The sequence below is a fragment of the Apodemus sylvaticus genome, chromosome 3, assembly GCF_947179515.1.
Source record: "Apodemus sylvaticus chromosome 3, mApoSyl1.1, whole genome shotgun sequence".
Classification (NCBI taxonomy): Eukaryota; Metazoa; Chordata; class Mammalia; order Rodentia; family Muridae; genus Apodemus; species Apodemus sylvaticus.
Window position 1 is genome coordinate 10094186 of NC_067474.1, and position 20658 is coordinate 10114843.

At 39.2% G+C, this 20658-nt stretch overlaps 1 protein-coding gene across 2 annotated transcripts in view; it reads right to left on the reverse strand.

Moving 5' to 3' along the window:
- Window positions 1-20658, reverse strand: part of Prex2 (phosphatidylinositol-3,4,5-trisphosphate dependent Rac exchange factor 2) — a 311821-nt gene that overhangs the window by 138026 nt on the left and 153137 nt on the right. For both annotated transcript variants that reach the window (XM_052175955.1, XM_052175956.1), the window contains 5 exons: window positions 20000-20085; window positions 16308-16444; window positions 11399-11516; window positions 7205-7389; window positions 4653-4814 (listed from right to left, as the gene is read on the reverse strand). In XM_052175955.1, the coding sequence (XP_052031915.1) occupies window positions 4653-4814; window positions 7205-7389; window positions 11399-11516; window positions 16308-16444; window positions 20000-20085 (688 nt within the window). The remainder of the gene's footprint in view (window positions 1-4652; window positions 4815-7204; window positions 7390-11398; window positions 11517-16307; window positions 16445-19999; window positions 20086-20658) is intronic.

The following is a 20658-nucleotide window of genomic DNA, read 5'->3' on the forward strand; positions in this document are numbered from 1 at the left end:
TGAGCTTTGCTCAGTTGATTTACATGAATGTGTTCCTCCCCCTTTTAAGGGGTTCCCTGAGCTCTGAGGGGAGGGATTTGAATGAGACATTGCATTTAGGGCTGAATGTTCTGTCTGTCTGTCTGCTATCTGCCTCTCTCTGTCTCCCCCTCCCCCTCCCCCTCTCCCTTTCTCTCTCCCTCTCCCTTTCTCTCTGTAATAGTATAATATCTGGCTATTGGTCTCTGCATTTATTCCCATCTGCTTCAGGATAAACTCTCTCTGGTGATAGCTAACTGACCTGTGAGTTTTAAGCATACTCTATTTCACAAGAAGCATCCTAAAGCTTTCATTTGGAAGAAAAAATGTTGTTAATAATAGTTTCAAAATAAGTATGTGAAGATTAAGACTGCACACAAAAGCTGTGGTTTCTGTTAACATGAACCTGATAGACACAGTGAACTCATCTTCTATAAACTACTAGAACTATCAACATCCCATTCAAAATGGAGGGGCTGTAGACATAGTTTTGGCAAAACTTGCATCTTCCTATAATGAAAAAGCCAATTATTTTAAGTTTGTTAAAGCCAAGTGAGATGACAATGAGCACAGCTTATACAGTTGTCAGGCCTTACCAGACTAGATGTTTCTTGAAAACAATGAATGTAATTGAGAGACCATTCAGTTATCTCCTCAGCTACTTGATCTGAGGGAAGAGTTAGCTCTTAGATGTAAAAGCAGGACAAGACTTGGCATGCATAGAGCTTTGACATTCACTCAGTGACCCATACCACTATACAGTCTATAACTGAATGAGGTGCTTTTTATCATCTGTGATCACTGCCTATTAAGCTGCCCAGGTCTAACTTATAATGTCACAGCACCCCAGTTGCTTCTATATAAAGGCAAAATCCCCTAAACACACCAACGTGATGTATCTGAGACTCTTCACCATCTTGGCAGTATGTGTTTTTGAGCTCACTGCACTCACACAACTTCCCTTAGTATACAGCTATTATTGTATTGTAGAAAATGAGAAATGACAGAACCTCAGTCCTCCATAGCCAAGTCATCGTATGCATGCGTGCTGCTGCCCACAGGTTGTTAGGGTGGATCTCTCCATCCTCCATGTCATGACCCATTCTAGGTCACTACCAACGTACATCTATGCAGGGTGAAACAACTCACCCATTTCCACTTGGGCTCTAACCCAAGAACACCTTATATCACTGCCTTGTTCTAAGCCAAACACTCACCGGAAAAATACACCTTCTTTCCTTTCTGATTACAACCACTAAAATCTCCCCTCCTAATCCATGCAATAATCCATCTTCCCTATCAATTAGTCCATACTTGATTGTCATTTCTCCTCCCTGTCACTCTGAGATGCCTTTGTTAGTGTGGCAGTTGTTGGAACAGGGTCTCACAAGTACCTGGCTAGCCTAGACTTAGAGAGACTGGCTTGTCTGTGCCTCCGAGTGCTGAGTTTAACAATGTGCACTGTAACACACTGTCTTTGTTAGGGTTTCTATTGCTGCAATGAAATACCATGACCAAAAGCAAGGTGGGATGGAAAGGGTTTAGCTTACACTTGCAGATCATAAAGCATCATTAGAGGAAGTCAGGACAGGGATTCAAGCAGGGCTGGACCTGGAGGTAGGAGCCAGTGCAGAGGGCATGATGGGTGCTGCTTACTGGCTTGCTTCACATGGCATGTTCAGCCTGGAACCCAGGACCACCCACCATGCACTTTGCCCTTTCCCATTGATCACTAATTGAGAAAATACCTTATGGAGGCATTTCCTAAACTGGCTCCTTCCTCCCTCTCTAAATGACTCTAACTTGTGCCAAGTTGACACACAAAACCAGCCAGTACATACACCCTGCCTTTCATATCTTTTTATTCTAAGAGTTACCACTGTTGGCTATCCTAACCACTGGTTTGTCTTTTATGGAGGTCCTATTGTTCTTATGGTTTGAATCATACTGCTTAACATATAAACTGCATAAGATAACATGGCATCAAATGTAGGTAAGCAAATGAGAACAACTGTTAGAAAAGAATAAAAAGATAGCAGGCTGCAAATACCAGTGCCCTTGCCAGCTGTGTACCACTGGACAAGATCCCTGACAAATCAGAACTTCAATTACTTTATCAATGAAACAGGGAACGTATATCTTACTTCACTGATTAATAGATTATATATAGTGAGCTGGAGAGATTGGTTCAGGTCTTGCTGCTCTCCTAGAGGATGGAAGTTCAGTTTCTTGCACTCACATCAGTGGCTCACAACCCTCTGTAACTCAGTCTAGGGGAACCTAATAACCTCTTCTGGGCTTTGCAGTTACTTACACACATGTGGCACACATGTGCACCTACACGTGCATGCACGCACATGCGTGCACGCGCACATACATACACACACAGACTCACATATACATACACATATACATACAAAAGTAAAATAATTCTGTAAACTTTCACACATTGCCTGATGCCTCTAATAAACAGACAAAAAAAAGTGTGTGCTACTGAGCTCTAGATAGCACGTCATACAAGCCAGATGTGTGCTGCTGGGGCGTTCTGGCATCTTGCTGGGACTCCAGCTGGTGAAAGTAGCATGGCTACGCTCACCTCCTCTATCTTGGTCTTTCTTTTTAATTAGGTGCTCACTGTGAGAGGACAGGAATCATCAAGTAGCTTTTTCTTGTGCCTCTATTGGCAACACGTAGGAGCATGCTGGTATTTCCATTTTCTTCCTGGCTCATCTTAGAAAAGAAAAATTGCTTTCATTTTATTATGGAGCACAGAACCTATGCACTGATAATATCTGCTACATAGAATAATCCATTCTTTGTCACTAATTCTTTGCAGAGGCCTGTCTATGAGCACTACCTATGATATTTTTTGACTGGCGTGACAACTGCTCAAAATGAACAGAATAAGTGACCTTGGGCACCCAGCCTCAATTGGTACATCTACAATGTAACTTCTATATCCATAAGTCAAGGAACAACATTGCAGAAAAGAGGGAAGAAAGACTCTAAGAGCCAGAGGAACAGGAAATCTACTGCTAGATAGTGTGTTCTAGACCTGACAGGAATAGTTACATTCAACAATATGGTTGCTTAAACAATGTATATGGGAGAACTTTCATAAGGCTATTACCATTAATGAGTGCTATAGGCAATTAATAGTTGTAGACAGAGAAACACTTATCTTCAATAACAAGCTTCATGATAGATTATCCAAACCCAAAACAGCAGACATAATCATATATACATACAAGCATTGCCAAATGGGCTCAGTAGTACATACACATACACACACACACACACACACACACACACACACACACACACACACACCACAGTAGAAGTGGTGGATTTATGAATTTGAGAAGAAGGAGGGGAAACATGGGGAAAGAGTAAGGGATGGGAATACTGTAAATACACTATTCAAATATGAGTACTGCTAAATTGAAAAATACCTGATAGGAAAGATCTCCTTTAGAAAATGAGCCCAAGAAAGTCTATTGTACTAGATTGTTTGATGTCAGCTTGACACAGGCTAAAGTCATCTGAGAGTGAACCTCAATTGAGAAATTGCTAACACAAGATCAGGTTCTATGTGCCACTCTATAGGACATTTTATTTAATCAGTGATTGATGGGGAAGGGTGCAGGCCATTATGAGTGGTATCATCCTTGGTCTGGTGGTCCTGGGTTCTATGAGAATGTTGAGCAGCCATGGGGAGCAAGCTAGTAAGCTGTACCCCTCCAGGACCCTCTACTTCAAGTCCTGCCTCCAGGTTCCTGCCTTATTTGAGTTCCTGCCCTGACTGCCTTCTACAATGAAGAGCTAAATAAATCTTTTCCTCACCACATTGTTTCTGGTCATGGTGTTTCATCACAGCAATGATAACCTTAAATAGGACAGTCATGCATACATGGACATCACAGGGATTTTGATAATATAAGAGATGGCTTCCCTCCTCATGTAGGCTATCATGTGGCGGATGGGCAGACACAGCACTCAATTCCAACAACTACATAGAACCTGGGAATCTTTTTACATAGGTCTCTTTTCCTTGTTTACTTTTCCCTAATTTGTTTGTTTCTATTGGAAATAGGACTTTTATACAATATATTCTAGTTAGTTTCCTCTCCCAACTCCTCCTAGATACGCCCATCAATCCAAATTCATATCCTTTCGTTCTCTCTCTTTTTCACATTAGAATATAAATAAGTATCTAAAAAAAGTAAAAAGAAATAATAAAAAAGAAAATAAGATAAAACCAAACAAATCAGAATCACATGAAACAAGCAAACTATCAGGAAAAAAGAGCTAAAGAAAACACTCAATAAACATATACAGGCACAGAGACATATACATGAATATACACAGAAATTCCATAAAAATCACAACACTGGGAACCACAGTAAATGTGGAAAAGACCTTGAAGGAAAGAAAAACAAAACAAAAACAAACAAAAACCTACTTAGCCTCAAGCATTTTCTTATGGCAGCAAACAATTGACCAAGAATATAATATAACTGTATTTCAAGAAATGAATCCATAACACATATTAAGGAAGATATTATAGTCTGAGTAGAATGTTATTCAAGAGTGATAACTTCAGTAACAATTTCATGTAAATTCAGAATACTTACCCTCCCGTAGCTGGATATTCTGTGGCACACATGTTCGATTCTCTCACTGCACATGCTGGAGAATTTACTCTGAAGCTCAGTGGCGATCACTTCATTCAAAGAACTAAGGCCAGTGCAGTTTTGCACAAAATGTTCATCACTTTTTGCTAGGGCTTCAAGAATCTATCACGATAAATACACACAAAAGAAGAGAAAAGGAACTTCAAAAGTGAGCACATATAATTTTTATAAGCTATCACTGTAGTGCGTCAAGTTGAATTCCATGAGGCACAGCCTGTAAACTGATTCAACTTGTCTGTTTGGAATCTCATGTTTCACCATCACTGGATGATGAAAGCCTGCTCAGGGAGCCAAGCAGATGTCAAAGACTTCCTGCTGGATTAATCAGCTCACTCTGATGTAGGTGCACATCTCCTGAGCATCTACCTCAAACACTCACTATGACTACTTCCCCCCTCAATTTTGTGGTAGATCAACAACAATAATAACAACAAAATAAGAGAAAGCATTGATATCCTTCTTACTTAGACCATAGCGAATATCACCATCAAACTGCCTACTAAAAGGTTGAATAATGAAAAATGTTCACAGTGCTTCCTCTAGGCATTATACATTTATTTATTTATTTATTTAGTTAGTTAGTTAGTTAGTTAGTCATGGAAAGAAAGAAAGAAAGAAAGAAAGAAAGAAAGAAAGAAAGAAAGAAAGAAAGAAAGAAAGAAAGAAAGAAAGAAAGCTGGAGAAATGGCTCAGTGGTGAAGAGCACTAGGTTCAATTTCCAGAAACCACATTGGTAGCTCACAATCATCTATAACGAATTGATTCCCTCTTACAGCTACAATGTATTCATATAAATAAAATCAATCTTTCGAAAGAAAGAAAGAAAGAAAGAAAGAAAGAAAGAAAGAAAGAAAGAAAGAAAGAAAGAAAGAAAGAAAGAAAGGAAGGAAGGAAGGAAGGAAGGAAGGAAGGAAGGAAGGAAGGAAGGAAGAAAGGAAAGAAAGAAAGAAAGAAAGAAAGAAAGAAAGAAAGAAAGAAAGAAAGAAAGAAAGAAAGAAAGAAAGAAAAAGTGTGGACTTGGGTGAGGGAGGGAGGGGGATCTGGGGGAAGCTGGGAGACGTTTTGTATGAAAGAAATCTATCTACATTCAATAATAAAAAAGAATAAAGTAAGTTCACATTAGTCTTTTAAGAATAGGAATAAAAGAAACGTATCTTGGTTCATTATATAGTGATCTTGATTCAGTGCCTTCGCTCTGACTGATGAAAGTTCCAGATACAAGCATCTGAAGGACATTTCAATGAGCAATCTTCTGTTCATTGCAGTCAAGTTAAGGCTCTGTGTATGTGCACATACATGTGCACGAACATCTCCATGAACCTTGGCTCAGTGTGAATTTCTGATGAAGCAAGATTTCCCTACCACTCTAAGTGATAGATGCAATACTCTTCATCTCAGCTTCTCATTCCCAGATCCACTGAATGTGGACTACAGGTTCATCAACTCACAGGTCTAAAAGTAGCAGAGCAGGCTTCACCATCAATAGTGTCTGCTCCTGGGTGTCTGTCTTAACTTTGAGTCATCACACTAACTCACGCTTTTATAAACATAGAAAAGCAAAGTGGAAATAGCTAATGAATTAAGTGATATAATTGTTTTCATCACCTGGTCTAAGATCTTACACAGATCCTGTTTACTAAGACAATATTGTTCAGCAAGGATTGAATTTTAAAAACACTCAAGACTCTTATGTTATAACAACAGAATATGTCATTAAATTAATGTTTAGAAGATTAAAACATGGATAGTTTAAAATAACTTTTTTGGATCACTACAATAATTTTCCTACTTACATTCATTACTTAAATGAAAAATATAGAGGTAGCATTTCATATTTGAAAATAATAGTTTAAACAAAAGTAAAGAAGGTGTATCTTATCTCTCAAACTTGTAAAGTCAAAATTCTCACAGGATGATAGAAAAAACTGGAATACTAAAAGCCAGATGTGAAGAGGGTATCTGGATCTATTAGAAAAAAAACAGGAGATTGACTTCTTTCATTGTATATGCTATTTCATTCAGATTTAAAGATCTTTCCTCTTCTTTTTACCTTGCTTCTACTAAGGACCATCTGACATTATCATTTACAAACAAGAATTAGATATCTATGGATCTATTTACAAACTGGTTTCTAAATTTCCCAACATTTTGGCAATTAAGTAATTTTAATTTTTTTATTTCATGACATGAATGATGTACATTCAAAAACCTATCCTGACAATTATCTGAAATATATTCTTTGGGCTGAACTAGGAGTGTAGCAATGATAACAGATACAGCAAAGTCTTTACCATATCGGCTAAGCCTTGTCTGGGCTTGAGACTCAGCTAACTCATCTCCTAGGATCAATAAAAGGAATCTGGGCCACAATGAATAATGGGGAGAGTTAACAGAGTTATCTGCTGCAGCATGCACAGTCATTCGGTATGATAAAGTAGGGATAGTTGCAGAGTTTAGGTAGAAGAGTCTTAATGTCGCAGTGCTACTCGTACCTTGGCAGTTAGGCTGAAGAACCCTTTTGGCTCCACCATCTTCTCCACCACATTGCACTTTGTGCCTGCTGTGCTATCATACTCATATACAACCCCATACTCGAGGTGGACATTGTCCACGGTCAGACTCACATGCTCCTTCTTGCCGTCTATAATGGCCATGGTGTTGAACTTATCGATGACATCTGGAATACAATTTTAGTGTAGACAATTCATGTTCCTTCTTCCTCATCAATCTTGAGTCTCTGATTATTTAAATATTTTTATTTTATTCTATTTTTGACACAGGGTCTTACTATGTAGCTTTGGCTCACCTAGAACTTACGGTGTAGGCCAGGTTGGCCTTAACTGCACAGAGAATGATGGAATTAAAGACATGTACCTCTACACTCAGAGAGTCTCTGAATACCTTTGAGAGTTCTTTAAAGACTATGTAAGTTAGATATGATAAATGATATATCTATTTGTGTTAATGCTTTAAAAACAAAAAAAAAAAAACATTTGACAGACTCAGATATTGCCATGTTAACCTAACCATTCTGATGGATATATCACTTTGATCATTGGACTACATGTATACTGACTTGCAGCAAGTAAACACTATAGAAAGAGCTTCATCTTTTTTTATTTAAAGTGAATGTGAGAGGCTTAAATGAAGGCTTAGCAGCTAAGAGAACGTTCTGCTCTTGCATGGACCTAGGTTCAATTTACACTTCGATATGGTGGTTACAACCATCTGTGAACGTTCTTATGGCCTCCGTGGGCACCAGTCATGTATGTGGTGCACATACATACACATGCAGACAAACAATCACTCACACAAAATAACAAATAAATAAAAGTCTGTTTACAGGGTGTGTGTGGATGTGTCAGAGATTCTAAAATGGCCTCAAACGTGGGATGAAAATGTGCTCTCAGCATAAAAAAAAAAATCACAGTAAACAACAAGGCAGGTCATATTTCTAAGGCAGGAAGGAGATGCTAGATCATTTTTGTTTCCAGATGTTTAAAGTATCCCAGACAGCATCTTAGAGAGATAATTCATGGAGAAAGTCCATCATTGTTCATTAGACTAAAATTTCCACCTAAAACTTTTAACTACACTGAGTTTAGCACACATTCAAAAGCTGAGGAGTAAATACCTATAATGTCATAAAATAAACTGTTATGTGACTTAGTAGTAGATACATACTTAGTAAGAGAAAATATTTATTTATAATACTGAAGTCCTATAAGGACAAAAATATCTAACATGGAATACCAGTTTACTTGAAAGGAGATTAATCTCCATTTCAGTTTCAAACTGTGGCATAAAGTAATCAACCTTTTGATGTGGACTAGTACCAACTTACTCCAAATGGAGAATAAAAGCCTCAGGACTTAATTCTATTGTGGGCAATAGCATTATATCTTATCAAAATAAGAGTACTATTCTAATGAGGTTGAGATAGTTCTTATAGTATGAATGTGTGAAGAGAAAACCCTTCATAATCATTGCATACAGATGTCACACAATAATAGCAAACACAGCTGGTCTTTGACTCTTGTTCCCACTAAAGAAAATCCTTGTAGTTAAAATATGGAAGGATGGCTCAGTTAGTTTAGTGCTTTCCTCTAGAACAGGAGGGGCCTGAGGCTGACCCCCCCCCCCCCCCCGAATACATATAAATATGCTGGGCACAGTGGCACACCTTTGTAATCCCGGTGCTGGGGAGAGAGAAACAGGAGAGCTACAGGTCTCTTTGGCCAGCCAGTCCAGCCTAATAAGTAAGCTCAAGAACAATGAGACAAACTGTCTCAAAGGATGTGGACAGAGTTCCTGAGGATCACACCCAAGATTCCTCTCACCTTCCACATGCATACCCATATATTCACACTCACAAGCCCATATGCATCGGCATATGCACAGATACAAAAATAGATAAGTAAATAAATATAAATAAATGAAATCTTTGAAGCATTCTGAGTGAGTAGTAAGCACAGTAAGAAGATCATACCCTATTTATGCTTTGCTAGAGTAAAAGTTGTCTTTTATGTATGCTAGGCAAGTGCTCTACATACTAAGCTATAGCCCCAGTGCTCTTAAGTTATTTACAACAAGATTTTGAAATCAACTGTGAACTGGGGTTATGCATATGAGGTAATCCCTAAGATTACTTCAAAATGGGAGCTAGGGAATCAAAAATGTGATTCCTGGCTAAAAGTTCAGCTTCCACTCTCTCCTCGATGGGGGGTGGGGTGGGGCAATAGAAGTTCATTTTAATCACCAACAGTCAATAAGTTAACCATGTTACATCATATGGTTATGAAATATGTAAGTGGTGGAGTCTGAAGAGTTTCCAAGGCAGTATGTACATTTATATGCCAGGAGACAGGTAGACCTTGACTCAGTGGGGCAGCTTGTCCCACCCCAGGTGTACACCACATTATCTGGCCTCACAATCAGGGAGTCTAAAGAAATTATTCTTATTGAAAATCATTCTGCCAAAACATTACATGAAAGAGAAGAGTGTGGAAACCACTTGATGGCAGCATCACTTGGTCAGAAATCAAGGAGGAAACAAGGTCGCAGTGGGCACGGATGCTATCTGGAGAAGGACAATTTTCCACATATATGATAGCTGAGGTGTTGCTCAGAGAATAATTTTCCAACTATTTATTTGGAGGAAATTCTTTTTTTTTCTCTTTTTTTTTATTCGATATAATTTATTTACATTTCAAATGATTTCCCCTTTTCTAGCCCCCCCCCACTCCCCGAAAGTCTCGTAAGCCCCCTTCTCTTCCTCTGTCCTCCCTCCCACCCTTTCCCAGTTCCCCGTTCTGGTTTTGCCAAATACTGTTTCGCTGAGTCTTTCCAGAACCAGGGACCACTCCTGCTTTCTTCTTGTATCTCATTTGATATGTGGATTATGTTTTGGGTATTCCAGTTTTCTAGGTTAATAACCACTTATTAGTGAGTTCACAGTGTAATAGAAGTGTCCAGAGATTCCTACCAATAAATATGTTGGAAGGACACAACAAAAATGTAAGGTCTTCTGTGGAAATGTTCTGAAAAAAATTAGTCATTTCATTTGGCAAGTATAGGCATACATACAATAGCCTCAGCCTCCATAGGTAAAGGAGACACTGAACACAGTTCAAAGAAGTACTGCTCCACTGAGAAACAAACAGAAAAAGAAGCAAGAGCCTTACCAAAATTTTAAAAGTGTATGTGTGTGTGTGTGTGTGCGTGTGTATGTGTGGGCATGTTTACATGTATGTGTGTATGTATGTATATGTGAGTATGTGTATGTGTATATATGTGCATGTGTATGTGTGAGTATGTACATGTGTGTGCACATGTATGTATATATATATATATGTATATATGTGTATGTGTGAGTGTGTGTACATATGTGTATGTGTGAGTATGTATGTGTGTATGTCACATGTATATAAACCTACCTCTTTTTGTCATGGTGTGGATATAATAAAAATTACTTGAATCCGGGATCTATTTTTAAAGAAGGTACAGATGCTGTCAACCCTAGGGTTTCTTGTATGTGCATGGCTATATGAAGCAGATTTTATGCAAATGTGGACCTGATCTGTCAGACCTGGGGTGGAAGCAGAGTCTGCATTTCTGCCTGGCTTTCATGGAAGCTTACTATGGATGACCCATATAGGAAGAAAAGCATCTAAATGACATTCCAAGGAGGAAACCCAAGGCTGGATCCCCCGCCTCCAGCCCATCCCCCTCCATGACTTAACTTGTACACCAGACCCTTGACCTAAATAAGCTCAATTTCTTCTTCCCAAATGAGGGTAGCAGGTAGCTGGGGAGACTTTCTGCTTTGATGACTAAATTAGAAAATCTAGGAAACCACTCAAAGGGTCCTGCTGCAGAGCACAGGGTGCACACATATAATCCCATCATTTAGGATGTAAAGGCAGGAAGATCCTCATATATTCAGGACCAGTCTGAGCCATCTAGTAAATAGACCTGACTCCAAGAAAATAAAAACAAAGGACCTACAAAATAGGATACGGTATCACAATTCAGTCACTATCCATTACTACTTACAAGGATGAAATGACATACAAATGTGGTAATGAATCACAGCTCAAAAATATAACACCTCAGTACTTGGGAACAGACACAGGCTCTATGGAAAAGAATAGTGCAAGCACATGAAGAAATAAAAAGGTACCTACCTTCTACTTTGCAGTCAAAAGCATCGCCAGATTCATCACCAGGGGGCTTTGAGTGGGATTTCTGAATGTCTTCATGAGCACTTTCAAGACTATCATAGACCCACTGTATGGAGTCTTGCTGGAGGAAAGGGAGAGGAGGGGAGGAAGAAGACTCAGACATACTGCATAGATGCCAGATCATGTATTAACTTCAAAACAACTAATGACACACCAATATTCATCAATGTTAGAAAGAAGCTTGAGCAACTTGCTTGTTTATTTTTCTGGTTTAACCCAAATAAAATTTGAAAAAGAAATAAAATATCAGATAGAACAGCCAATGGCAGTTCAACACGCCAACTTTTTCTATATTAAATTATCTTCAGAAGATGTGTTCTACATATATACACTAAAGATGCACTCTTTCAAATAGGATATAATTCTCAAATGTCTTACTCAAGTGTCTCAAGTATCTTTAGGTGAGTTATAAATTATGCCTCAAATATGTAAATGCTAATGGACAATTATTTGCTGCACCAATTACCTATAATTATGCATACCACTTTAAGGTCCCAACCAACACATAGATTTCAATATATTAATGGTATTTATGAATCAAACCAATGTAAAAATTGGAAGAACATCTCTCATTGTACTGAATTTCCAAGTCACATAACGTCCTTTCATATAATGCATAACTCATCCTATATTTTAATTGAAAAATTCTTATTTAGAGAAACAAGACAGATGGAATGATTTCCAAATAAACGCTTCAAGGGTTACATGACTTTAAGGTTTACAAATATGATAATAAATCAAATTGAACTCAATTACTTAAGCGTGATATAATGTGCAGCATCCATTTTTCTCTGAATCAGCTCCACAACTGTGTCTAGCTAGTATGCTACCATAAATCACTAAAATGAGAGCTATGCTTGTGGATGTGATAGAACTCAGGAGTAGGAACATGCTTAACATTCATGAGGCTGTAGGCTCAGTCTCTAGCATACAAAACCATGCTAGTTGACCTGGTCATTCTTGTGGCTGCAGTGAATCACTATGGATACATATGCAATGAACCACTGTGGATACATATGCAATGAACCACTATAGATACATATGCAATGAACCACTATAGATACATATGCAATAACCACTATGGGTACATAGTATCCATGCATTCTTTTAGGGCCTTCTCACCCTGACCATTGGCCCTAAGATTTGATTTGTTCAGAGGTTTAGTAGTAACAAGAATCAGGAAGAGGGTTTATGGGAGGTAACACTCCCTCCTGATATTTTGGTATTATACACAAAGAAAAATCCTGCAAGAGACCCCAAGACAGGAGCACACACAAGACTGCTGGGCACACACCTGTGAGTACACCAACAGCTTCAGAAGAACCACCACTAGTCAAATTCAGTAGAGGATAGAGTTTTCCTAGGTCACCTGGTTTGGAGGCATCCGTTACATGGCAATGGTGCCTGTCAGGGCATAGTACTCAGTGAGTTCACAGTTTCTCTTAACAATTTCCTGATCATGACTTCTCCAAGGAGAGGGGTGGGGAAATGGAAAAGGAGCAAAGACCGAAGGGATCAGTTGGCTAACTTAGTAAAATCCTGAAGAAGGCTTGATTATTTCAGAAGAGTCCGGAGGTGGAAGTCGAATTCATTTGTACAGTTCAACAGATATTTACTGCTACATAGTAACCTATGAGTCTATGAATAACTTCTGACTTTCTATTCCCAATCTGACCTTATTAGTAAACAATACAAATCAGCTCTATCCCCTGTGGTGTTAGTGTTTCACAGAATGTCAGCTCTAGCTTCAATAAAAATAGTCATTTATCCTCCTAGTTTGGGCACAGTCAGATTCTCAAAAGCTAGAGAACTTCATCACACAGAGTAAGGCAAACACATGACCCTCCCCATAGAGGTTCCTGATGTCTCTTTTTGGATAACCTGAGACTCCATACAACCAGGCAAATATTCAGATAACAATAGAGTGTGCTTGTATTAGGATCCAACTTCCTTTTCTGATAGTATTTAACAGATCAAAGGATAGTCCATAAAAATTTAAAACACAGCCCAATTATATTCTGGTATTTTCTTTTAAAGCTAAATCCATTTACCTAAATAACTATATCTAAAAATTAACTCTATAAAGTCTAGACTTTCTCATAAATTTGTTACAAAAAGTATATTTATAAACTCTTGATCATTGTACATTCTAAAGTAGCTCAAGAAAAAAATTCATAGCTGTAGATTTATTATTGATAAACCCTTATGAAAAAGGACTGGGTTTAGTACAAGGAGACAAGGATGGATCAATTCGCATTCTTCTGCATGCTGACCTCCAGTTGAACCAGCACCATTTGTTGAAAAGGCTATCTTTTTTCCATTGGATGTTTTCAGCCTCTTTGTCGAGGATCAAGTGGCCATAGGTGTGTGGGTTCATTTCTGGATCTTCAATCCTGTTCCATTGATCCTCCTGCCTGTCACTGTACCAATACCATGCAGTTTTTAACACTATTGCTCTGTAGTATTGCTTGAGGTCAGGGATACTGATTCCCCCAGATTTTCTTTTGTTGCTGAGAATAGTTTTAGCTATCCTGGGTTTTTTGTTGTTCCAGATGAATTTGATAATTGCTCTTTCTACCTCTGTGAAGAATTGAGTTGGGATTTTGATGGGTATTGCATTGAATCTATATAGTGCTTTAGGCAAAATGGCCATTTTAACTATATTGATTCTACCGATCCATGAGCATGGGAGGTTTTCCCATTTTTTGAGGTCTTCTTCCATTTCCTTCTTCAGAGTCTTGAAGTTCTTGTCATAGAGATCTTTCGCATGTTTGGTAAGAGTCACCCCAAGATACTTTATACTGTTTGTGGCTATTGTGAAGGGGGTCATTTCCCTAATTTCTTTCTCAGCCTGCTTATCCTTTGAGTATAGGAAGGCCACTGATTTGCTTGAGTTGATTTTGTAACCTGCCACTTTGCTGAAGTTGTTTATCAGCTGTAGGAGCTCTCTAGTGGAGTTCTTTGGGTCACTTAGGTAGACAATCATGTCGTCTGCAAATAATGATAGTTTGACTTCCTCCTTTCCAATTTGTATCCCTTTGACCTCCTTATGTTGTCGAATTGCCCGAGCTAGTACCTCAAGTACAATATTGAAAAGATAAGGAGAAAGGGGGCAGCCTTGTCTGGTCCCTGATTTCAGTGGGATTGCTTCAAGTTTCTCTCCATTTAGTTTGATGCTGGCTACCGGTTTGCTGTATATTGCTTTTACTATGTTTAGGTATGGGCCTTGAATTCCTGTTCTCTCCAAGACTTTAAGCATGAAAGGATGCTGAATTTAGGACCTCCACATAAAGCCAGACACTCTGAAGCTAATAGAAAAGAAACTGGGGAAGACCGTTGAGGACATCGGTACAGGGAGAAAGTTTCTGAACAGAACACCAATAGCGTATGCTCTAAGAGCAAGAATTGACAAATGGGACCTCATAAGGTTACAGAGTTTCTGTAAGGCAAAGGACACCATCAAGAGGACAGATCGGCAACCAACAAATTGGGAAAAGATCTTCACCAATCCTACATCAGATAGAGGGCTAATATCCAATATATATAAAGAACTCAAGAAGTTAGACTCCAGAAAACCGAACAACCCTATTAAAAAATGGGGTACAGAGTTAAACAAAGAATTCTCACCTGAAGAACTTTGGATGACGGAGAAGCATCTTAAAAAATGCTCAACTTCATTAGTCATTAGGGAAATGCAAATCAAAACAACCCTAAGATTTCATCTTACACCAGTCAGAATGGCTAAGATTAAAAATTCAGGAGACAGCAGGTGTTGGAGAGGGTGCGGAGAAAGAGGAACACTCCTCCACTGCTGGTGGGGTTGCAAATTGGTACAACCACTCTGGAAAGCAGTCTGGCGGTTCCTCCGAAAACTGGGCACCTCACTTCCAGAAGATCCTGCTATACCACTCCTGGGCATATACCCAGAGGATTCCCCACCATGTAATAAGGATACATGCTCTACTATGTTCATAGCAGCCCTATTTATAATTGACAGATGCTGGAAAGAACCCAGGTATCCCTCAACAGAAGAGTGGATACAAAAAATGTGGTATATCTACACAATGGAGTACTATTCAGCCATTAGAAACAATGAATTCATGAAATTCTTAGGCAAATGGATGGAGCTAGAGAACATCATACTAAGTGAGGTAACCCAGACTCAAAAGGTGAATCATGGTATGCACTCACTAATAAGTGGTTATTAACCTAGAAAACTGGAATACCCAAAACATAATCCATACATCAAATGAGATACAAGAAGAAAGCAGGAGTGGTCCCTGGTTCTGGAAAGACTCAGTGAAACAGTATTTGGCAAAACCAGAACGGGGAACTGGGAAGGGGTGGGAGGGAGGACAGGGGAAGAGAAGGGGGCTTACGGGACTTTCGGGGAGTGGGGGGGGCTAGAAAAGGGGAAATCATTTGAAATGTAAATAAATTATATCGAATAAAAAAAAAGAATGAAAAAAAAAAGGCAAAAAAAAAAAAAAAAAAAAAAAAAAAGGACTGGGGTGGGGGGGACTTGCCTAGTTTGCATGTGACCCTGGGTTCAATACCTAGGAACAATTGGATTTGAAAGAGGAAAAGGGACAGAAGGAAGAAAGAAAGGTGCCACTGAATATGCTTTTAAATAAGTGACAAGACCGCAAAAATAAAATGTAATGACAAAATACAGCTATTTAAACACAACCAGTACTTTAGGATTAAATAATAGATAAATCTGTCATAATGAGATTCACAGTGCTGTGTTTAAATTGGAAGAAAATTGGAAACCAAAACTTTGCATGTATTATTCCATGACAACCCTAAGAATTTCATGCACGTGTTCAATGAAATCTCATCTTCTTTATACCTTCATCGGCCGCTTGTATTTCCGGCAGGCTGTGACATGTGCAATGACACTGGCATGTGTCTCCTTGCTGACGTTGATTCCATTTACTTTGATAATACACTGTCCTGGATGAAGGCCAGCTGCTGCAGCCACAGTGCCTTTAAATATGAATGGGGAAAATTGTCAAAATCACATGTCAGCAAAAGGATTCACCTGTGTCAGGTACAGAACACTGGAGGCAATCTTAAACCCATCAAAGCATAACCCAAACGTTCCCGATGAAGCTGGTTCAGACAGCAATGCCCTTCACTCCTTCCAGTTCTTCACCCACGATCCAGACTGTGGTTAACAGAATAGTCCACTGCCTTCACGAGGATTATTTGGAAATCATATCATATAGCAACCTCTCCATTGCCAATCAGACAATTCCCTTTCTTATGGTTAGCCAATTTAATTTTCTCAATCTATAGTAAAACAAAAGTCTGAAAGACCAAAAGCATAAACTTTACTTAGTTTACAAATTCCATAGACAGATACTAAAATAATATTACTTTTGCTTTTGAAAAGCCAATAATTTAGAGTGCATATATAAAATGTATTCTTTAAAAATCTTGCAGGTTTTTTTTCTGTGTGGGTGTGCATGTTCATTCAAGTGTAGATAAGTGTATGGGGTATGGATGTGCCTGTGTGTATGTATGTGTGTGTGTGTGTGTGTGCTTGCATACATAGATAAGAACATTTCTTAGATGACCTTTCACTGTGATTTTTGAGTCAAGCTTTACCACTTATCCTGGTGTTAAATTATTAGCTAAGTGGCTGTCTGGCAAGCCCCAGGAACCATGCTGGTTCTGCCTTCCCAATGCTAGAATTATAGTGGTGCCCTGAAGATATTAGCTTTTTATTTGAGTTCTGGAAATTCGAACTCTAGTCTAACAAACAGTCCAAGAACTTCAACTGGATCATCTCTTTAGCCCAAATAAAGCAATTCTTAATGCAAAACCATCAAGTCAATTAGCAGTCATGACTGGTTGCTTGATGTTAAATGGGAGTGTGAGAGCCAGAGAATGTGTGAACAATTAAGCAGTTATCAATCATCCAGTCACTTTGTGTGCATAGGTACATAAATCTGTACCTATGGAAATGTACCTATGCAAATATGTAAGTGGCATGTCCTAACTGGAGACTTAAGATTTTCCAACATACACACACACACACACACACTCTATACCAATGTCCATAAAACTTAGCATACAGTAGAAAAGATTTCCCCTGCAAGCAATTCACCCATACAAGAATCATAAACACATTTTAAAACTTTTATATTTAAAACACTTTTTATTCTCTGTTCAGTCCCCTCTAAGGCTCATTTTTAAAAATGTTTTTTCTACATTGAATTAAGCCTTTAAGTAAGGCAAATAGTTCAGCAGAGAGTAATGCTCTAAGTCGGAAAATCACTCAGCCATATGAACACACAAACAGTTTGTGTGTGTGCAAGCTTAGGGTTAGTGGGGACTAGGGAGAGCATGAGCTAAGGGTCGGTGCGGGTGCGGGTGCGGGGAGCAGATGAGACAGACTGGATAAGTAGCAGAGTGACCCCTCCCCTAGGAGTCCCAGCTGCCTGAAGTAAAGTCTCTGGAGTCTGAACTTCATTACACTTGGAGGATATGAGGGGCATATGTCTTACAGCCTGAGTGTCTGGGAGATGAGAAAGAAGTGCATCTTGGGAGACACGGGCAAGTGTGGGAAGGAGAAAGAGGCAGCAAAGCAGGAGTCTGTAAAAAGATGACTGAGAAGCAGTAAGGCTCATGGGGACAGGGATGGCGTCAGGATGTACAGTTCCATGAGTCTGGCAGACGGCAGAGCGGATGTGTTTGGTGTCTTGCTTTGCTTCTTCTCCCACCAGCTATTCTGAAGAAAGAGCCCGGAAGGTGCTAGACTGATCAAAGGCTGAACTCTAGTGGCCTGGAGGCAGCAACACTGGCAAGAATGACCACAGTGACCCTTTCTTAGGGCACAATTTGTCTGATAATGAATCACCATCGGGGTTTTTTTTTTTTTTAAAGTCTGAAATGAAAAAAGACAAGAGAACCTCCCCAACCCCAGCCTATCCCACTTGAAAAACAAAAAGCACGAACCCAGTGGCCACCCACTCAGAAGTCAGCGAAGGGAGCACAGCTCCTCACATTTAGGCTTGCAGTGACGGTCCCCAAGTATGAGACAAAGTTCCCTCACAGGTAGTGAAAACAGAAGCCATATGTGTTAGTTCAACATCTGTTCCACAGTGTTGAGAGACCTTTAAATGTGGAAAGGCATTAAATATTTCTGAAGGAATATTTAGCGATGTATAAAGGCATTATACATCGTGGAAATCTAAGTGGAAAGTTACTTCTTTTGAAAGAACATTTCTTCGAATCATACACGCATTAAAACAAATAGTACAAATTTGTTTCTGTTAGGAACACCCTTTCAAAATGTCTCTGCTTCATGCTTGAGTGATCATATGATGATGTTTTAAATATCTTAGTACTACAAATACCACATTCCCCATATTCCATAAATTTGAGACTTCCCCTGTTCACAAGGCCCTTCCTGCCACAGCAGCCAGGCCATTTGTTCTGTGCAACACTCGGAAATCTCTACTCCCTTTAGTGGTGTCAAGATGAAATAAAAATATACATTGCAAGAGCTTTTTATTTGCCTTTCAAATAATTTCAAAAAAATTAAACAGGCTTTTAATCACTAAAATTATTTGGTTAAGAATAAATTTCATAATGAATTTTTTTGAGGACTCAAAGGAAAATGTTGAAGGAAATATTTAGCGAGATGGTATCAAGGTCTGTTTGCTCTACAAAACTTGAAAACTCTCATTTTTTAAATTCTTGAACAAAGCCCCAAAATTTATTTGATGCTAATGAAAAACACAAATAAATAACCTTAAAATCATTAATTTAACTAAAGTAGACACAAAAAAAATCACGATTGAGGTTGCCATTCTTCAATCATATTTGTAACAATAATAACATAATTGAGAATTTGGGGAGCTTAGTTTTTATTTATTTATTCATGGGGTTTTCATGTATGCAACTATATGTGCGTTTGTGCATATGTGCATGTGTGTGTGTTTGTATGCACATGTGGAGGGCCAGAGATTGACATCTGGTGTCTTTCCTGGAGTACTGCAGCTCAGATTTAGCCAGGTTTCTCACTGAATCTGAAATTCACCTTCAGACTGTATTAGACTGCTGGCAAGCCCAGAAAATTCTCTCGCATCTGTGCCCCCAGAGATGGAATTAAAGCAAAGTGCAAGCACACAAAGATCTGTATTGTATTTTGTTTTTAATATGAGAGTTGGAGATCAGAATTCACAATGAATCTCCATAATCTTGTGTTTGTGGGTTGAGCACATCACCTACTTGGACATTTCTGCTGTCTCCCTTTTGCTTTTTTGAGAAAGGTCTCACTCCTGCCCGAGTCAGCCTTGGAATGAGAATCAATCCTTTCCTGAGTGCAAGACATGTAGACATGAGCAAGGACATACAGGTTGAAGCTTTGAGGTTTAATTTTAATGTGTTATTTTCAGAATGTCCTTTCAGTGTGTAACTTCAGTGAAAGAGGACCATTCCTAACCCTGTGAGTACACACTTCAGTTGGACAGGGAACAGCCAAAGCACCAGCTGACGCACTTCCCCGTGCAGAGGCAGAGAATGTCTCACCTCTTCCCACAGCATGCACGACCGAAGGTCCAAAGCCTCTGATCTGGAAACCAAGCCCATCTGCCGAATCCGGGATCTTAACAGTCCTAAAAGTAAGCAGAAAATAAGGTGAGACAAATATAAATCCACAGTTGGTTCCGAAGGTACTCAACCACACCTCCGCTCATTTTAGTGAGGCATACATCTTTGAGATGACAATGAGGAGTTTGGAGGTAGTAGCTCCTCCAGCTGAGACAGCTCAGGGCCCTCAACAGGATGTAACTAGAATAGTAATGGTGGACTCTAGATGGGCTTCCCAGCTCAGGCCCCCAAAACAGGATGTAAGGAACAATAGGTGGCAGAGGCCACTCTAGCTAGGTCAGCTCAGACAGCTACAGGGAAACTTCCTCACCAGGGAGCATGCGCAGTGTTGTTAACCTTTCCCCTACTGGACTTTTCAACCTCCTTGGCACTAAAATCTCTTATGCATAGTCTTGCATTTTATTCACCTACTTATCTCAAATAAAATTTTGTATGAAAGGGGAAGCACTTTGTTGTTAGGTTTCCCCGATTATTAGAAATGCCCCCTGGGGGGGGGGGGCAGGAGAGGGGATAATGGGTGGAGGAGAAATCTAAGGCCCCACATGGTTCAGCTCAGACTGTTCTTTACTAGAGTGTAT